This window comes from Lonchura striata, chromosome 6 (assembly GCF_046129695.1).
Source record: "Lonchura striata isolate bLonStr1 chromosome 6, bLonStr1.mat, whole genome shotgun sequence".
NCBI lineage: Eukaryota > Metazoa > Chordata > Aves > Passeriformes > Estrildidae > Lonchura > Lonchura striata.
This window is the reverse complement of record NC_134608.1, coordinates 51,626,190-51,653,121: the sequence shown is the minus strand read 5'-3', so window position 1 is coordinate 51,653,121 and position 26,932 is coordinate 51,626,190. Positions and strand designations below refer to the sequence as shown.

At 44.9% G+C, this 26,932-nt stretch overlaps 2 protein-coding genes across 2 annotated transcripts in view; both read right to left on the bottom strand.

Annotated features, from left to right (window-relative positions):
* The window catches only part of SWAP70 (switching B cell complex subunit SWAP70), a 35,910-nt gene extending 29,955 nt beyond the window's left edge, over window positions 1-5,955 (bottom strand). Inside the window, exon 1 of the mRNA XM_021529474.3 lies at window positions 5,809-5,955. Coding sequence (XP_021385149.1) covers window positions 5,809-5,907 — 99 coding nt within the window. The 5' untranslated portion in view covers window positions 5,908-5,955. The remainder of the gene's footprint in view (window positions 1-5,808) is intronic.
* Window positions 5,956-16,140: 10,185 nt separating this feature from the next.
* Window positions 16,141-26,369, bottom strand: WEE1 (WEE1 G2 checkpoint kinase). Its single transcript, XM_021529513.3, has 11 exons — window positions 25,797-26,369; window positions 23,699-23,904; window positions 23,141-23,207; window positions 22,885-23,057; window positions 21,872-21,993; window positions 21,130-21,276; window positions 20,643-20,738; window positions 20,476-20,561; window positions 20,206-20,376; window positions 19,969-20,114; window positions 16,141-17,558 (listed from the first exon to the last, which is right to left on the bottom strand). Exons 1-11 carry the CDS (start codon window positions 26,355-26,357, stop codon window positions 17,408-17,410), a joined length of 1,926 nt encoding a protein of 641 aa, XP_021385188.1. The 5' UTR covers window positions 26,358-26,369; the 3' UTR covers window positions 16,141-17,407.
* Window positions 26,370-26,932: the final 563 nt, after the last annotated feature.

The window sequence follows — 26,932 nt, the reverse complement described above, 5'->3', positions numbered from 1 at the left end:
TGGTGCCCAGTCCTCTCTTTTCATAACTCAGGAAATTCCTCGGCGCCTGCCAAAGCTGCTGTTCTGTAACGCAGCCAAGCACCAGCTGAATTCTTCACGTGCAGGGTAAGCCAGAAAAATTCTGCCCTAAGGACTCATTTGGTTTGGTTTTGTTCTCTCAAATCACATTATCTGGACCAGAAAATACTCTATGTTAATTAATAATTAAAAAAAAAAACAACAAGTAGTTGAGCACTAGATTAATAAGGGTGCAAAAGAATCACCTTGCCTTGCAGAAGCTGCATCAACCATGAGGAAGCTTTGCACCAGTCAGGATTATTCCCCCAGTGCCAACAGGGCTGCTAGGCAGCTTTCTGCTTCCGCATTTATCATGCTCTGGATGCCACGTTTAACAATTTACCTTCATGCCAAAGCCCAGAGACTCATCTCTGCTGCAGCACATGGGGGTCTCCAAACTGGGGTCTGAGACAGCACAGGCAGCCTGCAGGGGGTTCATGACACCAGTGCACTCCAGGCACAACAACTCCTTCACTTTCAAGGAAAAGTTTTTAAGAAAGATGCCTGCTGGTATCCCATCACCAGAACACTGGAATCGTTCTGTTCCAAATACAAATACAAGCAAGCTGAATGCCAAAGGTCATCACAGACTTTGGATTTACTTTATTATGCCCTGTTTCATGCTGCTTTACCTTTAGGTCTACTCTGCCAGAGCTGCTCCCCTCTTGAATTCCCATTTTCCAAAACTTTCAGCAAGTGTTGAATTATTATCATCTGAGTAGTTTCATTTAACCATGTCTCATAAAAGTGATCTGCATTTCTCCAGAGACAGGGAGGATCTGCTAGACTACTTACTGCTCAGTAACAAAAATGTGGCCCAGGTGACAGTGGAAGCATTACCGGGGCAGACTAATCCTGCAGCAGCTATTGTCAGCTTCTTGGTAGTTTTCTCTTTCTTTTTTTTTTTTTTCATCTTTCAGGGGGGTCTTCCCACTCCCCATTTCTTTTTCAAATTTTAAAATGTTGGCATCCCAGATCCCGACAGCTCCATTCAGTGGCTTCATGTGAATTCATTCCAAGACATTCTTGGCTCATCTCTCCCTAACATCCATGTCAGCAGCCAGACAGCCAGCCAAAATAAGGCTACTCACGAGCACTTTCCCTTTTTCTTTTATGACCAGTGTTAAAAGTAGCATCATTGTCACAAGCACCAGGTCTTTTCATCCAGGGTACACTGTACACACACCATATCCTGCATCATCACACCCCCAAGGTCCAGCTTCCTCATCCTCTCAGGCAGCACATACCCCATCTGAAGCCTCATTATTTAAAGTCAGGGTTACTGCAGCAGCCTCTTTCCCAGCTGGATGAGTGTATTCCAACCCAGCCTCCACCAGCCCAGGTTCTTGATACTTGTGCCCTTCACCCACATCAGCTCCCATTCCTTCATTTGCCCCTTTCATCCCTGGGCACTTGCACACCCCTCATCACCATTTTCAACAACCTCACCCTTCCTTTTGCCTTCATTATCTGCATAATCCCCCTTGGTCTCATCCTGGTGTCCGCCTGCATTTGCCCAAGTAGACAAGTGAATTGCCTTTGTGTCCTGGGGCTCCCAGCCCTCAGGAAGAGCTCCTTGTAAACATATTCCATGTACTGCACCTTTCTTCTACATCTTCCCTGACAAAACAGAATCACAGAATTCATTAGGCTGGAAAAGACCTCTGAGATCATCAAGTCCAGCCTATGACCAAATACGACCATGTCAACCAGACCATGGCACTGAGTACCACGTCCAGTCTTTCCTTCAACACCTCCTGAGACCCCATCACCTCCCTGGGCAGCCCATTCCAATATCTAATCAGCCCCTCTGTGAAAAGATTCTTCCTAATGTCCAACCTGAACCTCCTGTGGTGCAGCTTAAGCTTTTGTCCTCTTGCTGGCTGCCTGGAAGAAAAGCCCAATCCCCACCTGGCTACAAGCTCTCTTCAGGCAGTCGTGGAGTGATAAGGTCACTGCTGAGCTTCCTTTTCTCCAGGCTGAACACCCTCGGCTCCCTCAGCCGCTCCTCACAGGACTTGTGCTCCAGACACTTCAGCACCTTTGTTGCCTTTCTCTGGACTTGCTCCAGCACCTCAATGTCCCTCCTAAACTGAGGGGCCCAGAACTTGAGGTGTGGTTTCACAGGGGTGTGCCCAGCCCAGGGGACAATCCCTGCCCTGCCCTGCTGGCCACACTATTGCTGATCCAGGCCAGGATGCCAGTGGCCACCTTGGCTACCTGGGCGCAGGCTGGCTCGAGGTTCAACAGGCTGCTGATCCACTGGGAGCTGCTCCTCTCCAGCACAGCCTCATGGCCCTGTCACTTCCTCAAGCTCCCTGCTTTAGTCTAGAGCCTGCCTGGGCTTTCCTGGCACAACAGCATCCCTCCCTCACACCTCAGTGACAGCGGCGCTCGTGGCTACCCTGCCACACACACTGTGAGCCCCGGAGCAGGACCCCGTCCCGTGAGTCACAGTGACTAATTTCCTACTGCCCTGCACAAAGCCGATTGTCCGGCCAGGCTCCCACCCCTGCCTCACTGCATTGTTCAAGGTCTTCCTCTGTGGTCAGACCACCCCTCTCACCCCTGATTACACCATTCTTCCTCTTCCCACAGGCCACCAACTTCTCATCTAGGGGAAAGGCAAAGCAAATGTAAGAGGTATAATAAGCCAGTAACACCCCAGATATGAGAGCAGACGGGTATGAATTTTCAAAGCCTGACAAGTAGCTTTGGTCATCCAAAATTATAATACAGGCCTGAATGTGACAGTATTTTCACATGTGGCTCACCATCCACATTCTGCAGATAGCATCCAGGAGTCCAAGACCCCAAGACTCAGAAAATACACCCCAATGCAGCATGTGAAACAAGAACACCAAAATAAACCCACTGCCTAAAGAGAGACAGTCACAAAGCAACACGTGGAAGAGCTTCCAGAGAGTGTGTAAAAACTAATTGGTGGATTTTTCCGGGATCCAGTCATATACACACACCCTACAAGCAGTTTTGCTGGCTGTCAAGTAGAACTGTATTTAAAATTGCAGTGTTTCAAGATACAGTTAAAAAGTGGATTTAATGCTGGTACCTTAGAGAAACTTCTAAAACAAGTTAATTTTAAAATTGCAGGTTGTAAAAAAGATGAAATTGGATGTAAGTGTAGGAAAGGAAGCAATTTGCATGTATAGCTTGTGCTGGACTCACAGCAGCAGCTGTAACTGTGTACACAGACCCTACACCTGAGCCTTGCTGTATCAGTGTTTGAACGTGCCAAAAAACACACTGGCAAAACAATGACTGTGTCCAGTTTTAAAGCTGTAATTTAAGAACAGAATACACCAAAGTTTCTGCTGATGTAGAAAAAAAGACTAAGAGCAGCAGCCAGCATAACAGTAGAACTTCTTAAGACTAGAGCTTCTGAAGACAGTAGAACTTCTGAAATCGAAAAGATAGTAGACAAACCCATACAAACAAACAAAAAATCAGTGCATACTGGAAGAAGACAATATTCAAAATTACACAGAGGACTGATTTGACCGTCTCCTCTCTCAGCAGCTCAGAACATATATAAAAGATACAAATAAAAGACAACTCATGACATCCTTACTATTCCAAGCAAGTCCCATTTTTGCCCTCAAGCACTTGCTGTTTCTCCAGACTATGAAACAGACCAAACTGACTCACCTCCATCCATCTGCTCTAGATCTACTGAAAACAAATGTGTGATGCAAGCCCTTCACAGTAGGGCCTCAACTACAGAACACACACACACATATATTTATTTTTCTCATAGTATTTAAAGTTAATTATTTATTTTTATGGAGGGATCAAAGATCACCTCTAGGCAGAGTAACTAAAAATCACTCCCTTTAACAACCAAACATATTCTCCTTAGGAATGTCCCAGCAATGTGATGGCACCACCTTATACTGGATTACACACATGAAAGACACATGGCCAGTAGATTTTCTTACTGAGAAGGGAAGAGTTCAGTAGCTTACAGCACTGCCATTCTCACAAAACAGAAAGGTTTTTATCAGTTTTAAAAATAGCCATTCCACTCCATCATTAAGCATATTTTTCTAATGCCATAGATCTCTACTAACCTGTTGGTCTCCAAGCATCATTGCTCCATTTTACAGGAGCGCTCTATCTTCCTCATGATGATGGGAAACATTTCATTGGGAAGTACCATCTAAGGGCATCACAGTCCTACCTCTATCATATAGGAACTTCTCTTTTGCTGTCCTACCTGCCCTTTTTTAACCATGTGGGGCTACTGCCACCCTGCACACCTTTTCTCGCCAGCAGGACCATCAGTTTCACACCACATTCAGCAGTTACCACAAAAAGTCTATGTAAGAACACCCTCCTGAAAACTAATTCTTGGTGACCACAGGAGAAGGTGGGAACCTCATTTCAGATTTGTTTCTGCACTCCCAGATCCTCCACCTGACACTTCCCACAGGAGCCTTTATGTCACAGACAGAACTGCACAAAAAGCGCAAAGTCCTGCTTTTTTTGAGGACACTGTACCAGCCCACCAGCACACTGGCAGCTTCTTTAGCCACTTCATTCAGGCCAGCACCTGGGGACCAGTTTTGCACTGGCCTCCACGGCGACACATCTGCAGAGGTGAGTGCATGGAGCACACCAGGTGTGGTAGGTAGCGTGACAGGATTCCTATAAAAAGCAGGACGATTAAAAAAAAAATAAAACAAACTTCTCTACAACCTGCTTCAGTTCATCCTGCAAGGCTGGAACACAAACACTGACTTTCACTGACACTCGCTGTGAAAAACCCGGGAGCTGCACCCGTTTTCAGCCGGAGGTCACAGCCAGGTCCGGCGTCTGCCCCGCAGTCAGGGCTGCCCGAGCTCGGTTCTGTCTCACGGCCCCACCACCCCGGCGGAAGAAAAGGAGAAGAGGAACAGGCAGCTTGCAGCAAGCACGCTGCCAGCTCCGGACCCTCATTACATAATACTAAAAATAAAGTCCATGAGCGACCAGCCACGCTCGGGAACAGCACCCACGGCACCGGCGCTGTCGCTCGTGGAGCTGATGCCACAACTCGCGCAGACCTCGGCGAGTTGCTGCGGCCCCGGCAGCCCCAGCACAAGGACCCACAGTCTCGAATGTCAACAGGTGTTGCGTTCTTATTCAAAATATTTATCTAGCCGGATTCCTGCTATTATTCCCAGGCCAAGACGGTCCCATAAAGCAAGGCCAAGATGGGACGGGATTCAGCGAGCTGCCTGAGAGCTCTTTTAAGAGCACAAACACTACTTCAGCGTATAAGCTAAGGAAAGAATGGCACAGTTGGAGCCTCTTGACTAATTCTCCTGTTTATATCCAAATAAGAGGGCACTGTGGAACCTCTCTCTCCCCTTGGCAAGCTGTGAATTTCACTTGGACGCAGCCAACCCCTATAGATGGGACCTTGTGGCCACCCCACAAAAGATTTTGGCCAGAAAGGGTAGCAAGGACACGCGGTTGAAAGCGGACCAGAAGCACAACAAGGGTTTGTGCGCTGACATCTCGGGGAGGACGGAGCGGAATGAAAATCAGCCTGCCCGGGCTCCGGGACAGGTCCGCGGGGCGGAGGTGGCCGGGGCCCGCAGGGACAGCGATGCCGTGGGACGAAGGGTGGGGAAAACGCGATTTACAGCGCCCGGGAGAGCCCCGGCAGCGAGTGCCGGTGTGCGTGTCCCCCAGCGCCCGGCGGGGACCGACCCCCGCTCCCCGCCGGGCCGGCCGCCCCCCGCTTGCCTTGAGCTGCGACTTGGAGACCTTCCCGCTGCGGTCGAGGTCGAGGGCGGTGAAGGCGTGCCAGATGGACTTGAGCAGCTCCTCCTTGAGCCCCACCATGGCCGGCCCGCTGCCGGCCGCGCCGCCGCCGCCGCCGCTGTGCCCCGGCCCCGCTGGCGCCGCCCCGGCAGCCGCGCCCCGCCCCGGCCGCGCCCCTGCGCCGCCTGCTCCGGCCGCCTTTGGGCTAACCAGGATAAACAGACAAGTGCAGGGTGTTAACCCTTCCAGTTTATTCCTGATGGCTCGCTGAGACGTGGGGGAATAAATTAACATCGGTCGCTGTAGTGTTCTTCAGCACAGTTAAAACACCGTTCAGGGTTTCACCCCAGCTGAGATAGTAAATGAAAGTCTTCTCATTGCGGTGTGCTGCTGGGTAGATAAAATAAGCACTACATGGTAATGAAGGCTGGCGTGAATATATCAGTGAGCCCGATGCTTTTCTGGCTTTCCAAATAATTCCCCCCTAGAAAACTGTGGCGTTTTGAAGAACAGGAATACAGTCTGTGAACGGAATTTATGAAAGTCTCACGTCCAATGTTCCAGGCAGGATGTACCTCACAGTAAGGAGAGCAGTTTTCCTCTTGGAATTTTTCTTCCCCAGGAACAGCTCGGGAGGAAAGCTGCACACAGCTGGAGAGAGTGCAGTGCAGTGCCAGTGCAGGGAGACAGCGAAACAAACCTCCTGCTCCAGTACCTCCAGAGCAGAAGCCAGACAAAATGTGACCAAGAGGAAGGAGTTGTGTTGTTTGAAGGTTTTTTTGAGAGTTATTGGGTGTTTGGGGTAGGTTTTTTGTATTAAGTCTTCTTTAATGCTCTGCATTGGGAATAAGCTCTGGTGAGGGCAGCAGCTGTCCAAGGACTTCAACAGAGATTATTAAGCCAAAATAAATTTATGCATCATTTCTTCTGCACGTTGTGGGAAAAGCAAATAATTATTTATGATGTATGTGTGGTGATCTCAATGGTCTTTTTTCCATGTATGGAGTCCCTATATTTTTGTCTAAGTGCTGTGTTGGTCGGTCTACTTAGCCAAAAATACCTCTTCATACTGGTTTTGGGGAGAGAAAATGTGGAATGGCCTTTTTGTACATCTTGATGTGTCTTCAGCATTTCTGTCTGAGCAGCAGATACTATAAATCATGTCAGCAACACAGCCAAGATCCAAACCCCAAATGCACTGGAGCCCTAAGCCCAAACAGGAGCCAACACTGTGAGCTGATTTTGCAGAAAGGGACAATGGGGGAGAAGAAGTGAGGGATGATGGGCATGGTCTTAGAAGGTACAAAACTCTCTAACACTTACTGACAGAGGCTGAGAAATAGGACTCCTGCATGCACTATTTCCTGCAATTGACAGAAAAGTTCACACTTTTCTGTCTCTCTCTAACCACACCAAACACTATCATTCACAGAACACAGCCCATGATCACTTGAAGGTTTTGTTTTCATGGATTTCACACAGAACCATTAAGAACCCAAACTCAAGGTACATAATAAACATCAGGGGGAAAAAAAAATTAGGGTTTTCCCAATTTTAGTCTTCAGTCAATTGTATCATCAGAACAAAAACAGCACCCAAAATGAAATAGTTCTGGCAGTTTGACAACCGTTTTGTACCAGGTGTTACTGGTTTATTGTGATTCCAGTAAGAAAGGCACTCAGATTCTAAAGTATCACTTAAAATACCATTTATTGCAGCCCACATTATAATAGAGAGAGCAGTGTAGATAACCTTACATTCCTTCAGGAGCTGTGGGCTGTCCAGCATCAACCAGGTGCAGCACGTCACACAGATCCTGCCCATGGAAAATTTACATTTTGGTCATTCGGGTTATTACAGGATTTTTGTACAAGGAGACAACTCTGTACATTGTTTCTATGGCCAAACATAAAACATGTTCACATCAGAGCCCTTTGCTGCCATTTTCAGATGAAGTGCTGGGCATGCAGGGGTTGTCATTGCAGGTACCACGTAGGACCAGCCCAAAACATCCTGTGGCACTATCAGGCAGGGAAATTTGTCCCCTGTGGGCCTGGAGGCCAGGCTGGACAGACAGCAAAGCTCAGCACAAGCTGAGAAGTCACAGGCCTAACTTGCATGGACCACTGATTCTACAGGTACAGCGGGCTTCTGGCCAGGAGCAGGGCAGATGAGCCCTGCAAAGCCCACTGCAGGAAGTAATTCTAATTCTCAGAGGTGATAAATCAAAAGATTGGTTTTCTGTATGTGATGCAGACTAGAATCATCCACAGATTTTTATTCTTTAGACATGTTATAGTCTCCAAGTAGCACAGTCAGTTGCCAAACACAATTTGCCTTGTTCACTGAGCATACCCTAATAACAGCCTTTCCCCCCTCCTTTTTCCTAACCTTTTGCTCCATAATTTATTCATGACTTTGGCATCCACAAGTAATCATTTATGCTCTTTCCTCATGATGGATACTCTGAACTATATGATTGACATAAAAAATTATTTTGAGAAAATTTCCTAATGAATCTGATTTGCTAACATTATAGCTGTTACTATTACCAGAAACAACATCTGCCATCTTAAAATACACTAGCATTTCTTCAATTAGAAGACACCTATTCCACTTTAGAAGAAAAGAGACTTTTGTATATGCAGGTAAGTTGGTAGCTGAGCACCCACAAGTTCACCAGTGAACACAGAAGACCCTTCCTAAAGTGCATTAAAATACAGTTAGATTCTGTGAAAAGTCACTAAAGAAAAGCAATTTATGTGGTTCACACATGAATCTTCTAATGGCAGGGACTTAATCTCTGCTTTGAATAGAGTTCAGTGATTTTTTTGGCAGTTTGGATTTTTGGTAAAAACAATAGAGTATAAAAACAAAATGCAAACGAAATGCCCCACAAATTGTAGAAAACAATGAAACCCCACCACACCCACACATATAAAAACCAACCAACAAACCAACCAACCAAAAAAAACTTCCAGAAAAAAACCACTAAAACCCTGTGTGCTGCTTTTCATTTTCTCTTCATCCTTTTTGCTGGCTTCTTTTACTCCTGATTTAAATGACATGCTAAAATCCTTTGCCAGAAGAGGATTTGTTTTCCACTCAGAATATAAATAGTCCCATTCAGGTCACTAGGTTAGCAGTCCGTGCTTAAATGTTTCATTAAAATGAGTGGTTTATACAAGTCCCAGCTGCTCCAGCACTTGCTAGGTTAATCAAGAGGATTCTTACAAGTTGTGCATAAACCTAGCACATGATTTTATATAGCTATACTCATAGTTAAATCCTCCGTGTTTTTATAGGATTGAACTAACTGAGAAAAAAACAGTTAAAAGTGAAGTTCATATTCAGGCAAACTTACTGTGGAATGAAACCTTTGTTTTTTATGCCTACCCAAAATAGCTTTAACAAAGTTACAGGACTAACTGCATCCACACCCAAAGTGTGAGTTATTTAAGGAAGCCTTTTATTTTGATATGCTAATCTGGATTTTTGCTTACCAAAGACTTTACATTCTGAACCTTTGAAGATAAGATTGACATGTAATCCATTAACCATTAATTAACAGCAATCACACTTAACGAAGAAACCCTTGATAGCACTACATAAACTCTAAATTGCTTGCCTGGTACAAAAGCAAATTCTGATGCAACTTCACATACTTCTGCTTTTCCTGAAAGTTGTCTGAGCTCAGAACTTCATGTAAAATCTCTGCTTATTCTAATTTTGTTTCCTCACCACAGTTAAAAACATGAGTGAGGGGAGGGAAAACTGGCTCGGTCTCACAGAGTGACTCAGTTTCAGGAAGGAGCTTTAGTTGGACCCTGCTGAGGCTCAGCCTTGAGGGGTCAATCACTTTTCTCTTGGTCTTCTTTGCAGAGGCTTAATTACTCCTTGTTAGCCAAATAATAAGTATTTGTCAGGGAAGTTCTAACCAGAGGAAAGATTACACACTTGAACCGTTACTAATTTTGTTTTATGCCACTGAGTCAGTTAAACTGACATAAAGGAAAGAATTCCGGCACTTCAGTTCCCTGCTCATTGTTAGCCCAGGGAAAATCTTCCCAGCCTTGGCTAGAACAGTCATTTTCATCCTCCACAGGAAAACTAAATGGAAGCAAACAGAAATTGAAGACCATTAAGGCAACTTTGCAGCATACTGTGTTTCCAATATCTGCCACTTCACAGCAATGTTTCAGGAGAAAATAAAACTGAAGCAAATGCTGGGGTTTATTATCAGTGTGTTCGTTTCTGAATAGACTGCTCCTGCCATAAAATATCTCAAGGAAACATTGGGGGAGAGTGTAAAAAGCAATAAGTATATTTGACATAATAGCATGATCTAATTCTCAAGCCATCTGAGAAATTTGTCTTTTTAGTTATTTTAAAATACTCCAGTACTTTTAGGTGAAAAAGGAAGCAGCAGCAGATGCTGAATCAGAATGGCAGTTTAGTGTCTCCTAGGGAAAAAAAAAAAAGAAAAAAAAAAGAATTTTCCATTCACTTCTAAGACTTTCATAGCCATCTTTAAAGGGATTACAGCAAGGCACACCTATTTCACTATTGCTTTCTACTATTTATACATATGTGCACAATACATGCATTTTTATTTAAACTTCAGAAAACAAACATAATGTAGAGGTAAAACATTAGGTTACCTTTCAGTTCCTCCCTGGTAACACACATCTTACTCTACATTTTCAGCTGATAAGGTATTTCTCACCAAGTTACAGGTGTCACCATAGAGAACAAAATACCACAGACACCTTACCTGCAGAGACGAAGAAGAAATTCAGTCTTACGTGTGCTGCAGTAACCCTCTGATACCATCTTTTGGGGTGGAAGCTGGAAAGTGACATAGCCAATGGAAAAAGCTATTAAGCAGGGTTAATGTAGAAGACAGTCAGTTAGAATCATGGAATTGTTAAGGTGGGAAAAGACCTCCAGTATTATTAGGCACCCCTGTTAACCCAGCACTGCCTTGTTCACCACTAAACCATTTCCCTCAGTGCCACATCCACATGTTTTTTGACTTCCAGGGATGGTGCGCTTCCCTAAGCAACCTGTTCCAGTGCCTAACAACATTTTCAGTGAAGAAGTTCTTCCTGATGTCCCAACTAAACCTCTCCTGGAGCAGCTTGAGGCTGTTTCCTGTTGTCCTGTCGCTGTTGCCTGGGAGAAGAGGCTGATCCCACTGGCCACAGCCTCCTTTTAAGCAGTTGCAGAGAGCAATGAGGTCTCCCCTGAGCCTCTTTTTCTCTGGGCTAAAGACCCCCAGCTCCTTCAGCTCCTACAGATCTGGAGGTGAGGCTTCACCAGTGCCCAGTACAGGAGAACAATCACTGCCCTGGCTCTGCTGGCCACAGTGTTTGTGACATAAGCCAGGATGCCCTCAGCCTTCTTGGCTACCTGGGCCCACTCTGGCTCATGTTCAGCCACCGTGGACCAACCAGCACCCCAAGTCCTGTTCCCCTGAGCAGCTTCCAGCCACTCTGCCCACAGCCTGCAGCGCTGCCCGGGGTTGTTGTGACCCAAGGGCAGGACCTGTCACTTTGCCTTGTTCAACCTCATACAATGGCCTTAGCCCATCAATCCAGCCTTGACCCAATGTCCACAAGATCAAAAGGACTTAAAAATCCCATGTGCTAAGGCATGGATCAAATACAGGGGGAGATTCTGCCCTGAATCTAAGTAGGTGAGAATTACAAGAGGCAAGAGGAAAGAGCTGTAGAGGCAGAAACATCACCTAAGGTTGGTGACACTACTAAAGGTTGAGAATAGCAGGTGTTTCTCCTGTCCCCCCATCCCTGTCCTGTGAAACATCTTGCCTAAAATACTTTCATTAGTGGTGCCTTTTGCTGTCTGCAAATCAATAGATGAATAAGATCTCCATCAGGATGTAGGCTGAACAGGTAGAATCTTCCCGTGCATAAGGTTTTATATCCATTAGCCCCCTTGTCTGGCAGCAGCCTGAGGGATACACAGGAGGTCATTATTCAGAGTTATGCCACTTACTCCGCTTTCATCTTGAGTCAAAGAGAAAGCACTTTAGACCAGCATGATAATTCAGATGTCATGCTAAATGCTCATATTGTGTATTGTAAGGCAGTCAAAAGACAGGCAAAAGGAAGATCTTTGAAGGCAATGCTTCAGCTTCTTCAAGACTATCCAGAATCTCAAGTTCATTTTTAGGCGTGTACAATCTCAGATCTCTGAGCAACATGTTAAACAATAATAAATTGCTTCCTGTTTAATTAGGCCCAGCAATATTCTCTCCTTGGGGCACCTCCCTTTCCCCTAGCCCAATGCCATTATACTTTGGGGAGATAGAATCTCTACCCAATTCCAACTCTCAGCCAGAAGCAGGAGCTCTGTTTCCTGAGTGCTGTCCTGCCCAGTTTCCTCCTGCTTTCTCTGTGCCATGTTTCTGGAGTTGAGAACCTCGACAGTGCTGCCTCAGAGGGGTCCAGCCTTCACTGCAGGAAGGGAGGGCTCAGCCCTGATTTGTCCCTGCTGGCCATGTTTAGACCCAGGTCCTCAAGCCCAGTCACAGCAGGGATATTTGTAGGTAGCACACAGGGAAGGGTTTATTAAACACATGCACACATTACATGCCAAACCACAGATACAGACACGTTGTGAGGGTGCCTTTTCCAAGCCTACACAACCAAAGGGGTGACTGGGGATGGACCAATGAAAACAATCTTACCTGAGCTACTGCTGGCAAGAATGCTCAGTCACTGCTGCAGAACAGGACAATGCCTTCTAACAATCAGGGTTGAGTGTCAGATCAGCACACAAGCAGTTCAAAGACAAAAATTCGGTGCACAGTTAACAATTTTGTCCACCAGGTGTTGCTGGAGACTACAAAACACATTCAGGCAAAGTCCAGCTGGCCAGCTTTGGGGAGGGTGTCAAACACATGGTGCTCCCCAGCCCCAGATCAGCAAGGACAGGGTGCCTAAGTATACTTCTACTCATGAAACTTTTCAGTGTTATGAAGTAATGCAAGCTGTGACATTGAAATCCTACTTTGGAATATACAAGCAGTGCCTAACTCCATTGCTAGGTGGAGGTAAAACATGTCTGTGGCTTCCAAAATAAGCCAACTTGACAATAAGATTTCAGGTTCTACCTTTGAGTAATTCAGATCCATTCCAGCTAATAGAGCAAGAGGATACTAGGAAACTGAAAAATGAACCCAACAAAAACTATTAAAAAACCACAGACAACTGCTGTGTGGGGATAGCTTACCAAAAACAAAACAAAAAAACATACAAAAATGACCTCCAATTGTATTTTGACAGTAATGGCATAAACAGAATTTCATGTAATATTTGAACACCAGACGTGAGTCAATATTTTTTAAGTATACCATTTATGATTCAATTCAATGATTTAGCCTGCAAACCCATCAGTATTTCTACAGACAATGGAAAGGTTTGAACTGCAAGATGAATTATCCAAACAGTGAATCAGTCCTTGATACTTGAAATTAACTTTTCTGTGTTAAATGGTGTTGTGTTTTTGCAGGAAACTGAGTCTGTAGGAGCTGTAGTCCATCACACCACCCACTTTTCAGTCAGACTGAGCAAGACCAAGCAGGTAGAGTTGTCCCGTAATGCATCATTAGAAGATGGAGAAGACAGAGGAGCAGACAAATGTCTGGAGGAGGTAGGGGTATGAAATACCTGCTTTCAAGTATTTTTACATTCATTTTGAGTTCTTCATGAAGTCATGGAGTCTGATCAAAAAAGTTAAGCTTGGGAAATTTAAGCTAGATGAAATCAGGATAAATATGGTTAAACATTAAATGCAGCTATTTTGAAGAACACTTTTGCTACCCAACTCTAATGCTTGCTTCTTAAATTCAGCTAAAGCTTCCCTCTTCAAGTGCTGAAGCTCATCCTGTTACATCATGCTTGATTGAATTTCAACTAATATCCAACCCTACATTTTTACAAGAGATAAGAAGCTTCTTCTTCTACCTGCAAAGACAACTTGCTCAACTACAGATATGTTTGGCCCAAGTCTTCTTTTTGCAATAATTTGTAAGCTACCAAAATTACTGTAAGATTGTTCCTATTTAAAAAAACAAACCCTTTCAATGTCAGTAAAAATAGATACCACTTCTTACTCAGTAAACATCTGAATCATGAATCACTGGATGCTGGGAATATTCATGGGAAGCATTAACACACACTTCCCAAATTCTCTGCTCCTTCCCACTAGCCATTGTTGCAGCCAGGATTCACTGCCTCATCACCTGCATCAGAAAGGCTCATCAAAATTCAATATAAGATATCACAATCTTACTGCTCCCATAAGCTACTTCAGAACCCTGAAATGCCTTTTGTAATACTGTCCTTGGCACACAGGAAAAGGTAAAACATCTAAAGTCACTTCAGTCCTATGGTTTAAGCAGGGCACCCCTTCAATGGCACACAAAACCTGTGTGACCAGCACTAGAACAGACCCACAGAATTTTTTTGGTGGAAAACACCCTTAAAATCATGGAATCATCTGTTAACCCAGCACTGTCCGTCCCTAAGTGCCACATTCACACAGCTTTTAAATAACCCCAGGGATGTGACACCACCCACTACTTCCCTGGGCAGCCTGTTCCAACGCTTGACAACTGTTTCAGTGAAGCAATGGTTCCTAACATCCCATCTAAACCTCCCCTGGCACAATTTGAGGCTGTTTCCTCTTGTCCCCTCTCGGTGTTGCTTGGGAAAAGAAGCCAACTCCCACCTGTCTCTCTCTCTTCAGGCAGTTGTAGAGTGATGAGGTCTCTCCTGAGCCTCCTTCTCTCCAGGCTAAACACCCCCAGCTCCCTCAGCCACTCCTTACAGGACTTGTGCTCCAGCCCCTCCACCAGCTCCCATTTCCCTTCTCTGGACTTGCTCCAGCCCCTCAATGTCCCTTCTCAACTGAGGGGCCCAGAACTGGACACAGCACTGGTGGTGTGACCTCACCAGTGCCCAGCCCAGGGGACAATCCCTGCCCTGCTCCTGCCAGTCTCACTATTGCTGATCCAGGCCAGGATGCCTTCGGCCACCGTGGCCACTTGGCTCATCTTCAGCCTGTGTTGCAGCATCCCCAATCCTTTTGCACTGGGCAGTTTTCCAGCCACTCCTTCCCCACCTGAGCACTGCCCGGGGTTGTTGTGGCCCTGGGGAAGGATTTGGCACCGGGCATTGTTGAACCTCCTGCAGCTGTGTCCTCAGCCCATTGATCCAGCCTACCCAGCTCCCTCTGCAGAGCCCTCCTGCCCTCCATCAGATCAGCACTCCTGCACAACTGGTGTCATCTGCAAACTGAGGGAGCCTTCGGTCCTCTGGCCCAGATCACCGCTAAAGATATTAAACAGGACTGGACCCCTCACTGAGCCCTGAGGAACAGCACTGGTGACTGCTCTCCAGCAGGATAAAGCTCCATCCACCACCTCCCTGGGCCCAGCAACCCAGACAATTCTTCACCCAGCCACAAGCACAGCTTGTTTGCACAGCAATGCCTCCGCTGTTGTTGCAGGCCTCTGAAAATGGGTGATGAGGAGCACAGAACTGTAATAGGTAAAACTGATTTTTTTTACACTGTAGAGATAAGTTCACTGATTACCCAGCAACTGGTATTTCTGTTTAGAAGTATGCTTAAAAGTCTCAATGTAGATCTATTTTAAATTCTCTCACAAACAAGACAGGGCTATCTTATAAAGTAAAAACCTTTAAACCAATACTCTAAATTTCAGTCATATGACTAAAACTGAGAACTCTTACTTAGTTACTTTCTGCTAAATGCAAAGATGAATTTTATGAGTCCATAGAATTCAGGCACAGCTTCTCTGGGTCACCTGTGGCTCTAACACAAGGTAAAAACTTCCACAATAGACTGATCTACTAAGCCTTTATTTACTTTGTCTCTCTTCTTTACATATGCCTCCCACAGAACATGCCATTACTGTGTTCCTGAAATATTCCAACTCCTCCCACTGTTTTCTTCCCATCTTCTAAAAGCAGCAGCTCTCTTCCTATTCTCAGCAGTTCCTGCATTTTTTCCCTTACCTCAGACACAGATATTTCTTCACATAGTTTCTATTCCTCCACCATCAGTCATGGGTTCCACTTCTTCCAGAGGTTTCATCTTCCCCAATGTAATACCATTCCTGCTATGGACACTAACACATGGAGTAAGGAGCCTTCTCTCCTATCAGTACGTGTCTTATCTCACTCAGTCCCACTCTCATGAGAGGGAATCACAAGCATTAGGCATGAGTGGGAAGCAGATCTCATCAGGACTTGCCATAGTATATTCCCAACTCAGTATTTTATTTCTGTAACTACAAAGTTAAATAAGTATTACACAACATTAAACAAACAGAACTTTTAACTTTAATATTCAAATTCAACACTAGTAAGAACAAATAGAGCACAAAAGGGAAACATTGTTTTAAGTAAAATGAACGAAGAGACAAGCCAGGAATCAGAACAGTTCTTCTGTCAGCCTTGGTTCAATATTGGCAACGGTTCCATGGCCACATTCTGTTCCACATATTGGAACTTCAACTGAATAGTTAAGCTGTGTCTGATGCCATCCCAGACTGCAGTTTCAGTATAATACACTATAAGCATGATCAAACTTATGTACATAAACAATGAAAAACAACCTGAACACACTAAACAACTATTTACAAGTATTCCAACATAAAAAACCAAACTTATAACAGCCTCAAGAATGGGCAACTGAAGAAAATATGAACATTCAGAGAACCTTATTAGAAAGTAGAACAAAACATCAACAGCAAAGACATTAACAATTGCCCTACACTAATAAAGAGTCCAAATATTAAATTGGTGCATTTTTTTCACAATGCACTAGCTTTGAGAGAAAAATGCTGCCTTCACTAAAATGCAGCTTACATTTGTTTCACTTAATTGCTTTAACAAAAAGCCTATTAACACAATAATGATTGTTTTAATGCTACAGTTTACAGCAAGGACATCGAACTAAAAATAGCAGCAGTTCCACATGGCACTTTTCCACAGGTTCCTAAGCTGTGGTTTATGCAATGCCTACAAAGTGCTCCCAGTTGAATACACAAAATTCACAACAAAAGTCTACCTGACATCAGGTACATTGACTGTAGGCGGCCTTAAAAGCCTGTCTTTTAAAATTTATTCCCCCTCTGCTCCAAAAACAACATTAACTATCAAAGTAAGGCCCCTTCCCTCCTTCTTAAAAGATTAGGGATATTGCTTCTTATTACCATGCTGTAACACTACAAAGCAGCACACCACTATAGTGGTTAACCCTGGAACAACAGAACATCTAACAGTGTAACCAAAAGGTTTATGGAATAACATCCTGGATCCTTTACAGACAGGAGAGTAACCGAGTCCAACAACCCAAATGGTTAATAGAGCCACATAGTACAAGTAAAAACCAGAAACAATAACTGTAAAACTGGTGATACTGACTACAGGAGAAGAAACCAGGAACTGAAGGCTTCCTTCAGTTCCTTAGGCTGCGGCTGGGCAGAGAAGCCGCGGCAGTCTCTGCAGCTGCCTGGCCTCCGCGGTCAGTAGATGGTGAGGCTCAGGGAGCGGTTCATTTTCTTCCCAATGAGCCGCGACGGGCGGTTCTGCGTCGTGGACCTCGTGGTCATTCTGTCCGTGAACAGCGCGCGCTCCTCGGCCGCAGCCTTCGCCATCTGCGCCTTCTTCAGCTCTCTGCAACACAGGGACACGGTCACAGCCAGCAGCACCCACAGGGATACTGCTTATCACAGAAAGAGGTAGCACACCAGCTGAGGCAGGGCACACTTCAAGACTTTAGGTTAGTTTTAGGTCATACTGAGAGCGTTATGATTTGCATCCACCTGTTTCCAACCAGAGCGCAGAGGTGGGATGCTCATTACTTGTCTAGATGTTCTTTCTTTTGAAAAGAAAGGGAAGGAAATTAAAAATTCACACAACTCAATTCTGAAATCCAGCCTGTTACAAGCAGCTCAGCACTTCAATTACCAAGACACAGAGTTCATTACGGAGGCTTGCCCAAAGGAAGCAAATTCAGCCACACCTGATCTTCTGTGGGAGACTCAGACACATGAACACAGGTATGGGTAACTGGCAACAGACAGCCCAGGAAGCATCCTTTCCCTTTTGCATACCCACATCAAAAGCTGATCACCACCTCCATGTTTTCTGCCTAACAAAAATGGGAGCCTGCAAGGCAGAATCACTGAGGCCATTGCCCTGTGTAACATTCTGCCAACTATTCTGTTGCAGAGAGTTACCAATACCCAGGCTGAGGACAAAGTTAAATCAAACTCAGGATAAAATTATAAAATAATGCAACTAAAGAGCACAGCTATCTTTATAAAGGCTTTCCCCATATACTGCTTTTCTCCTTCAAATACTGACATATGGCTAAACCTCAGCACTCCCCCATACTCTCTTCCTCCCACAATTTCTAACTATCCATTAAAGAACTTTCTCTAATGTAAGAGCTGGAATTTGTAATCTCACTTCACATCTGGCTGCAAAGCAAAATCAAATTTTACAAGCTTGCTGCACATTGGTGTATTCAGTTTTAAGCTACATGTTTTAGTTTAATAAGCAATTCCCATTCTTGTAAGCCAGAGTATTATTCATTAACACCCGTGCCCCATCTAATCACCCCCATATTATCACTGTGCCAATTCACTGAAAGAGAATACAACCCATTTTCAGTCCTCTTCCTTGTGAACATCAGTCACAGATACACACTCCCTTGTGAACATCAGTCACAGATACACACTCATGTGCTTGCCCAACCACCATACCACACATTACCAGGCGATTTAGTTTTAAAATATCCTTCCACTCTTCCCTAGAAGTCTTGAGTTCTTGCCTAGAAATCTTGAATTCTTCCTTCCTCTGAAGAGGACAACACAGTAGAAAAGCTGATTTGCCTTAAAAAGAGTCTTTTCACTAAAGATGACTTACACAGAAAAGTGGTATTTTAAATTATTCAGTTGCAGAAATTTAAGAAAAAACAAACGCAACATAAAAAAAACCCTGTCTCTCCCAAACTACTGAAGTATTTTATGGAGCTCTATGCCACATGGCATTAAAAATTACTGTGGCAAAGTGTTGTTTTAAAATCATTCTTGGCTTTACAAGGACGTATCCTTGTTGCCAGGCGAGAAGGAATCTTCACAAAACATTAATTTTGCCATTTTTCTCTTTCAAGTGATGCAAAAATATGTTGTCTTCACACAAGCAAGCAATTTACCTCAGCAAATCTGCCCTTTAGCTACCTGCACAATTCATAATATTATAAAGATAACCAGCTAATCTAGTACATCTGGCTGTGGTCAGACTAGCAATGGGGCAAGATAAGCAGGTAACAATGGAGTGAACCTGAACGTGAAATTAACATCTTCATTCAAGACATACCACTCAAAAAGAAATCAGTGATCTATATTCCCTCACAAAAGGCCCACTGTTATGAATAACACATGCAAAGATAATTGTAGTGAAAGAGTCAGATGGCTGCTTATTAATTTACTAACTCTTTCCCTGAAACGTAAGCAGAAATCAGACTTTCCTAAAGGGAATCTCTTTTTCTAAGCCTTAATTCAAAGTGAGTGTTTGAGCAAGGGGTAGGACAAGATGACCTCTGGATACAAATGATTCTTTGGTGATGCAGTAACACTGCTGTGTACAGGTCAAATTAGACCAATAACATTCCTGATGTGCCATTCCATTTAGGTTCAAAACAAGTAATGTAAGTTATTTTCCAACATTTCAATGTACAAATGACCTAGGAAAACACAGACCCAAATCATACAGATGTAAACTAGGCTACACCTGTACTGTCCTGAAGCATTTGTTTAAAACCATAATGCTTTGTATGCCTTGAATACTAATAGTGTTGTTGAGATTCCCTTACAGAGTGTTCAAGCAGTTCTTTCTGTGGAGAAAGTTCCTTTTAAAAGTTCAATGACCCACTTTGTACTCCCAGGTATGCACATGCATACAGATTTGTGGATCTCACCCATAAATAAGGGCACTCCTATTTTATCACCACTTCACTCTCAGCTAAGAACCTGTTAGAAATTAAGTCCTGCTGAAGGACCCCAAGGAACCTACTTACTTTTGCAAGAGCGAGTTCTTGAATTTTTCAGCATTCAGCTCTATCCGGAGCTGCTCCGCACTCTTTTTTGCGGCAGAGAGAAGCACTGAGTGCTTCACTAGTGCCACAGCTGAAGGCCTTTTCTCAGGATCAGGATTAATCATAACCTTGGGGAAAAAGAAAACAAGGCATCCTTGTTAAGGCCGGCAAGACAATAAATTACGCTTATCAGCAAGTCACTGGTACAGGAGTTCTTACTTTTAGTAAGTCTAGTAATTCTTGAGAAAGCACTTGTGGCAGCCTGGGCAGCTTTCCTTGCCGAATTTCATGCCACTGGTCCCCATTAGTTGGAAGTGGTTCAGCGCCAGCAGCACAGACAACAGTCAGAGCGAGAGCAAAAATATCCGCTTTTGGCAAGTGAGTGTAGTTCTTGAAAAGAAAAAAGGAAAAGTAAATTCACCATTTTTTTTCCTAAAGGAAACAGCATGCAGGCCTAACATTACTGTTTGCCACAAACAGAACAGTTACCTCTTGTAGGACTTCATTTGCAAGGAAACGGCTGTCACCTTCTTCCACCTGAGGACTAGAGACTCTAGTAACATGGCCCAGGTCACCTGCAAGGAGAAAAGAAAGTTACTTTTCAGAAGACAACGAGATGATGCAATTCTTTTGCACATAAGTGTGCTGTTTCTCACCTATTTTAAATATGACTCTATCAGATGACCAGTCATCATCATCACCTTCCTCTAGAGTTATATTTGGGACTGATGTTCTAGATATGAAAATGTTACCTGAAAAAGAGCAGAATTGTTAAAAGAAACATCTCTATACCATTTCTACTTGACCTAGTTTCACTACAGTTTGCTTTAGCCATGCAGAAGTTTTATTTGTATATAAACCCTGTTCAAAGGGTGAGAAGCTATAACTGATTCACTGTGGCCCCTCTGCTGGGAAGGCAGCCAAGTATTATGCAAGTACAGTCAATTACACAAAAAGGACCCAAGATAAACTCAACAGTTTAGGTCTGCTGGCCAATTTTATAACTGACATCTTTGTGCTCCTATTCAGAGCTTCAGGGAAGAATTTGCAGTTAGTAAGGTGTGGCTAACTGTTCATTTTTCTACAGCAGATTAAATGAACTGAGCAAATTGTCAATAGAGAGTAAAGTAGTTACAAACTTACTAGGTTTGATATCCATGTGCACCAGGGACATTGAATGAATGTACTTTAAACCTCGAGCCACTTGAAGCAGCAAGTCCTTCAGTTCTGGTTCAGTAAAGTAACGCATATTCCTGTAATTTTCACTTATGGCATCTGCTAAACTGCCACCTGAAACACCATTAAAAAAAAAAACAAGTTATTTTTTTACATCAAACAGCTGACAAAGTAACAACAAGTTGCTCCCAAAATTAAGTGAATATATCACAAAGAACTTGCTGGCCACATACACTAAGCATAAAGTATAGTGCTATATGCTCTTTTTAGTCATATAACAATATAATAATGTTCTTTTCTCCTGCAGTTGTCCCACTAACAGGATATCAACACAAGGGAAAGGGCTTTCTCTCGCTCTCTTTTAAAAATCTCTGTCAGGTCATTAACAATAGCAAAATGCTTCAGAAATCAAGTTTAATCTCCTTTTTAATGGAAACTCCAGCAATTTTCTCTATTCCAGCTTGTACTACTGTACAGAAGAAAAAACAGTTCTACTGCTCACAAACACCTTGCAGTACTTCCAGTATGCTTGAACATGCATGACTTGGTCTGCAACTTTGTACAGTTTTTGCTTCATCTATCGGCTATTGCCTTTTCCAGAAAGGAATATCAGTCACTTGACAGAACGACAGCATGAGCTACGAGTAGGGTAATCAGTTCCTAACTAGTGTTAAGAGCTTGTAGATACCTGTACACCTTCTTTACTTACCATTGCAATATTCATTCTGTATAAGCATGTGATCATCTTCTGCCCATGCAGAGTAGTACCTTACTACATGAGAATGCTGTCCCAGAACTGCATGTGCATAGACTTCTCTTAAAGCATTTTGCCTGTTAGTCACAAAAAACAGCACACATAAGTATTGTGAGGTGAAATTAGTACCATTTCTTATTACAGTAAGTATTTCTAATTAAAATCTTCCTATTCAATTCTGTGGTACCCTAAGCTGGATTTGTACTTATGTCCAACCAGCTAAAATAATTTACACTGTATTAAAAAACTTTATATATGGAACATCAACAACACAGTTTGGTGTGGGAGCCACATTTCTATTGCATACTTGCCAACCGGAAGCAATAGCAAACTCTGAGATGCATGACTGAAGTTCTAGGGAAATGCTCATAATCCAAGGGTTTGATTCAACTCAACATCCCCTAGATTGTAAGTCTGGTATGCAATTTTATGCAACTCAGACTTGTGGAGTTTATATTTTAAGTATTTGAACACACTACTGTGTGTTCAAATACTTAAAATATAAACTATTTGAACAACTATTCCCCACACTGTTGAAGTGCGGGGAAAAGTTCTGAATCACAAGCTCATTCACAAATGCCAAAAAATACCCCCGAACTGACTTGACTCATCTGCATGTCACTCAAGCTGACAAGGATGAGGACTCAGTTGGGAATAGGGCTTTCCTTCCATCTCTCCAAGAATCACCTTTGCAAGGAAGGGTTGTTCCCACTTTGAGAACAATCTGTTTCCACACAGAACAAACACCGAGCAGGAGAGAGGCCAATCAGCCTTTCTCCCCAGTACTGCACAGTGTCTGGGGAAGAAAAAAATCAATTGGCTTCAAAATTGTATCTATTTTACATTTAATTCACATTTGTTTTCTACTTTCCTCTTCAATGTCTTCTCTAGACACCAACACAAAGAGCCATGTGAAGAAGAAACACCAAGAGAAAACTTTTTAAGTTTTAAGAACAGGAAGTACTCACTCGTCCACTGAGCCAGCCAGGGGCTTCTTGGATCGTTTTATTGCATAGATGCAGCCATCCAGCCTCTTCACACACTTGAACACAGAGCCAAATTCACCAGACCCAATCTTCTCCAGTTCATGGAACTCAGTTTCATACCGGGACTTCATGTTGCTTTCTGTTATTGTTATCCTCTGCAAAGATTACCAAGGAAAATATTTAGATATGCAGATATGCAAAGTGCTGAAATTAGTATCAAGGTTTAAAGATTAAGTACCTTAGCAGGTCTCATGGTTTCCTCTTCTTGCTCTCCATCGCTTGGTTCCATGTCCTCTCCACAAGAGCTGAAATTCACACCAGACATAACATAGTTCAAGTAAACTTTAAACTGAAGCCCAGAAGCTGTTGAATTTTTCTGAGATCTAGTTCTCCTATTCTATCTAATTTTAGTTAGCTAATTGAACACTAGACATCTGTAAACACAAACCCATAAAATTGCCATGCTAATATATTTGTCCTTTCTTTCTCCATGTTTCACACTTGTATTTAACACATTTTTTTTTTTCCTTCTGAAGAAAAGACTCTATGGCCCATTCCATGAGGGGAAAAAAGACCAGCACACAGCCCAGTCTATCCTCTCTGTGCAGTAATCAAAAGATCTAGTGCTAAATGATTATATCATGCCTCTTGAAGCACATACTTTAAGAGCTGTATTATACATTACTAACAACCTGCAAGCAAAAATACTTTCTTAGAAGCAATTTGTAACAAAATTTTTGCAGCCAAAAGTAGTTCTAAAATACAAGTTTAACAAAGGAAGGTACAAGTCACTCACTCATTCCAGTGTATTCTCTTCCTCCTACGACATTTGCCTTCAGAGTTGTGAAGGAACATGGAATCGGGAGTGAAGGGATTGATGTTCACATGAGGTGTTTGTCTAAAATCTTCCTGCTTCTCTGCTTTCCCAACATTCATAAACAGCGAGCCCCCTCGAAGTTTGACTGAGCTGGAGCCTAAGCCTTGTGCTTTAGAAAGCAAGCTCTGTATTTAAAAAAAAAAAGAAACAAAACCAAAACATTTAAAGTCACTTACAGCCGTGATATTACCTTAGACATCAAACAGTCAGGTTGTGCCTGAAGCCATCATTACAGTATTATCTAATTAAAGTCAGCATCTGTTGTTTAAATACCTGCATTTCCATAAAAAATAATTTCTAAGAAACTACTATGCTTTGTACACTACACAGAAACAGTTCAAGCAAACAAATATTAAAATTATTTTTCAAAGATAAAAGATGATGATGAGAGTAATCTTTTTCTTTCTTTAATAATTTCATCACCTAAACTTCCTGGACAAATATTTGTCCATTAAATGAGCACAGATAAAATTCAAGGACAATCCTGTACTGTACCACCATGATTTGCCCATGCAGGATCTGGAAGCTAGATCAGACATGGAACGATCTTTGGTTTCTACAAATTTAGGTGACAATCTTCAAAAAAAATAGCAAATACAACATTTAATATTTCCTGAGCCTACAAAAAACGGTCCAAGAATTAGCAGCATGGCTGCACTGTCATTTAAATATCCAAAATTGATCTTCTGGGTGGTGATTTGCATCTTCCAGGCACATAACAAAACCTCTCCCAGTTACACTGAAAAGTCTGCACCTGAGTCTCCTTCATCCTGGTGAGGATGGCAACGACTGGATCACAACCAGAAGGAGCACCTTATCCTAAGAACAAAATAAAGATCTGACAGGACTGAAGCCTAAACCACCACAGGGAAGAACACTCAGTATATGGGAATCTCGTCTGAAACAACTGAGCCTTCCAAAGATCATCTATGTAGAATTCGGCCCCCTAAATTAAGAATCCCACTGAACTCTTGTGTTAAGAACTTGTTTTTAGTATCACAAAACTTTGTCAACTCTGAAGCGTCTGCCCCTGACAAGGTGTAAACTCATGACCAATTTTACCTTTTACAAACATGTACCACTGATTTTTACCAGTGAAACCTCACTGGAGATGGAAGCTGTAGAAAACCAATTAAGAAGGAAGCCTTCCTCGCACCTTAAATCAGTTGTTTTCCATCTATAGTCTATACACCCCGGGAGATTATCCCCGGGGATTATCCCAGGATTACTTCTAAAGGGCTATACAAAAAGTAATGAAGAAAGGAAGTCAATTATGACTAGATTTAAATTCACTATACGCGATTTTACACAGCATCGAGTTCAAAAGCTGAAATGCGTTCCAAAAGTCTGTTATTGACAGAGTTAAGAGCTACCCATCTGTCCATCTAAACTTTGGACTCCATCAGCATCGACTGCTCAAAGAGCGTTTCGCGTTTGATGCAGGAGCGCGGCCGCTGAAGCAGCGCTGGCACACGGCAGGATCACAGCAGAGCCCGCCAGGCTGGAGAAGCCTCTGAGATCATCGGGCACAGCTCACGACCCAGCACCGCCGTGTTCGCCAGCGCACGGCACCGAGTGCCAGCTCCAGCCTCTCCTTAAACACCTCCAGGGACGGTGACTCCACCACCTCCCAGGTGATTCCATCATCCATTCCGATGACAAATCACCTTTCCTGTGAAGAAATTCCTTCTAGGAAATGCCAGCTCACCGCAGGATCACACCCCAAGCCGAGCTTTAACTTTCTGGCTACACCCCTACCAACGCCCACTCCACACTCCAGCACTTACTCTAGGAGTTTTAATACTCTACGCTCACACTTTTCAAACACGCTTTCCACAAAACACTGCCCAACTCGGAAAACTTTTTAGTTTCTATATGACTACCACCTAAGCAAGCGGCTCGCCCCGTGTCCCGTCGGGAGGCGGCGCCGCCGGACCCCGCCCCGGCCGGAGCCCCGGCGCGGTCCCGAGCGGCGCCGCCGTTACCGAACGGCCCGACCCGACCCCGCCCGGCTCACCTTGGGCGTGTGCGGCGTGTCGAACAGCCGCAGCTTGCGCAGGGTCTTGTGCGGCGGCGTGCCCGGGTAGTCGGGCAGCGGCGAGCCGGGCTCCTCGCCCCGCGCCCCCCGGTACCCGCCGGCCGCCGAGTGCGGCGGGGAGCGCTCGCAGCAGCGCCGGCCCTTGTGCGGGGCCAGCGGAGAGGGCGAGTCGAGCAGGAAATAGGCTCCGGGCGACTTGACCGGCGAGGAGCCGAAGCCTTCCTCTTCCCACGAGTCCCCCTCGTCCGGCAGCGGCGCCGCCGCCGGCTCCATCTCCTCCTCCTCCTCCAGCAGGGGCGGGTCGCTCCGCGCCGGGGTGCGCGCGGCCGAGAGCGGCGAGTCCGCCTCCTGGAACGCCGAGTCCTCGCCGGTGCTGTTGGCGCTGCCGCTGCCGCAGCCTTCCTCCTCCTCCTCTTCCTCCTCCTCCTCGCAGTCGCTGTGGCCGCTCAGGAACAGCAGCTTCTGCCGGATCGGGGCCGCCGCCCGCCGGGCCGAGACGCGCCGCGGCGGCGCCGCCCGCTGCAGGCTGAGGAAGCTCATGGCGGCCGCTCCGCCCGCGCCGCTCCCGCTGCGCTGCCCGCGCTCCGCCCGCGTGCGGTGCCGGTTCGGCTCGCGCTGCCCAGGAACGGTCCCGCCGCGCGCCGTTCGGACTCCGCGGCTTTCCCGCGACCGTTGGTCACGTGCGGCGCACGCCGGCCAATCGCGCCCGCCCACCAGGTTTGAAAACACGGCGCGCGGAGGCGGGGCCGCGCGCGGCCGCGTCACGAGCCGCTTTGGCGCGAGCGGGGGGGCCGGGCCGGGGCGGGGCCCCGCCCCGAGGCGGCCGCGCGGACGTGTCCGCCCGTGAGGTGCGCGCCCGGCGCCATTTTAGCCCCGGGGCGGCCCCGCCCGGGCAGCGGGAACCGCCTGGAGACGGCGTTCGGGGAGCGCCGGGATCACCGCGGGGACAGCGCCCTGCCCCGCCCGGGCAGCTCCGGGGGCAGCGCCCGGCGAGCCTGGGGACGCCGCGCCGCCCTGCGGGACTGCCGCTCCCGCTCCCCTGCAACGTGCTCTTGCTCCCGTAGAGTTGCTGGAACTGGAAAAATGTCCATAATGATAATACAGTATTTAATATA

What these genes read in the sequence shown, in the direction of transcription:
- WEE1 (XM_021529513.3), bottom strand. Translation starts at nt 26,357, where the DNA reads ATGAGCTTCCTCAGCCTGCAGCGGGCGGCGCCGCCGCGGCGCGTCTCG. An exon ending in GCACATGGATATCAAACCTA is followed by an intron (nt 20,739 to 21,129) that starts GTAAGTTTGTAA and finishes GCTCTTTTTCAG; the next exon opens with GTAACATTTTCATATCTAGA. An exon ending in CAAATGAAGTCCTACAAGAG is followed by an intron (nt 20,377 to 20,475) that starts GTAACTGTTCTG and finishes TTTCTTTTCAAG; the next exon opens with AACTACACTCACTTGCCAAA.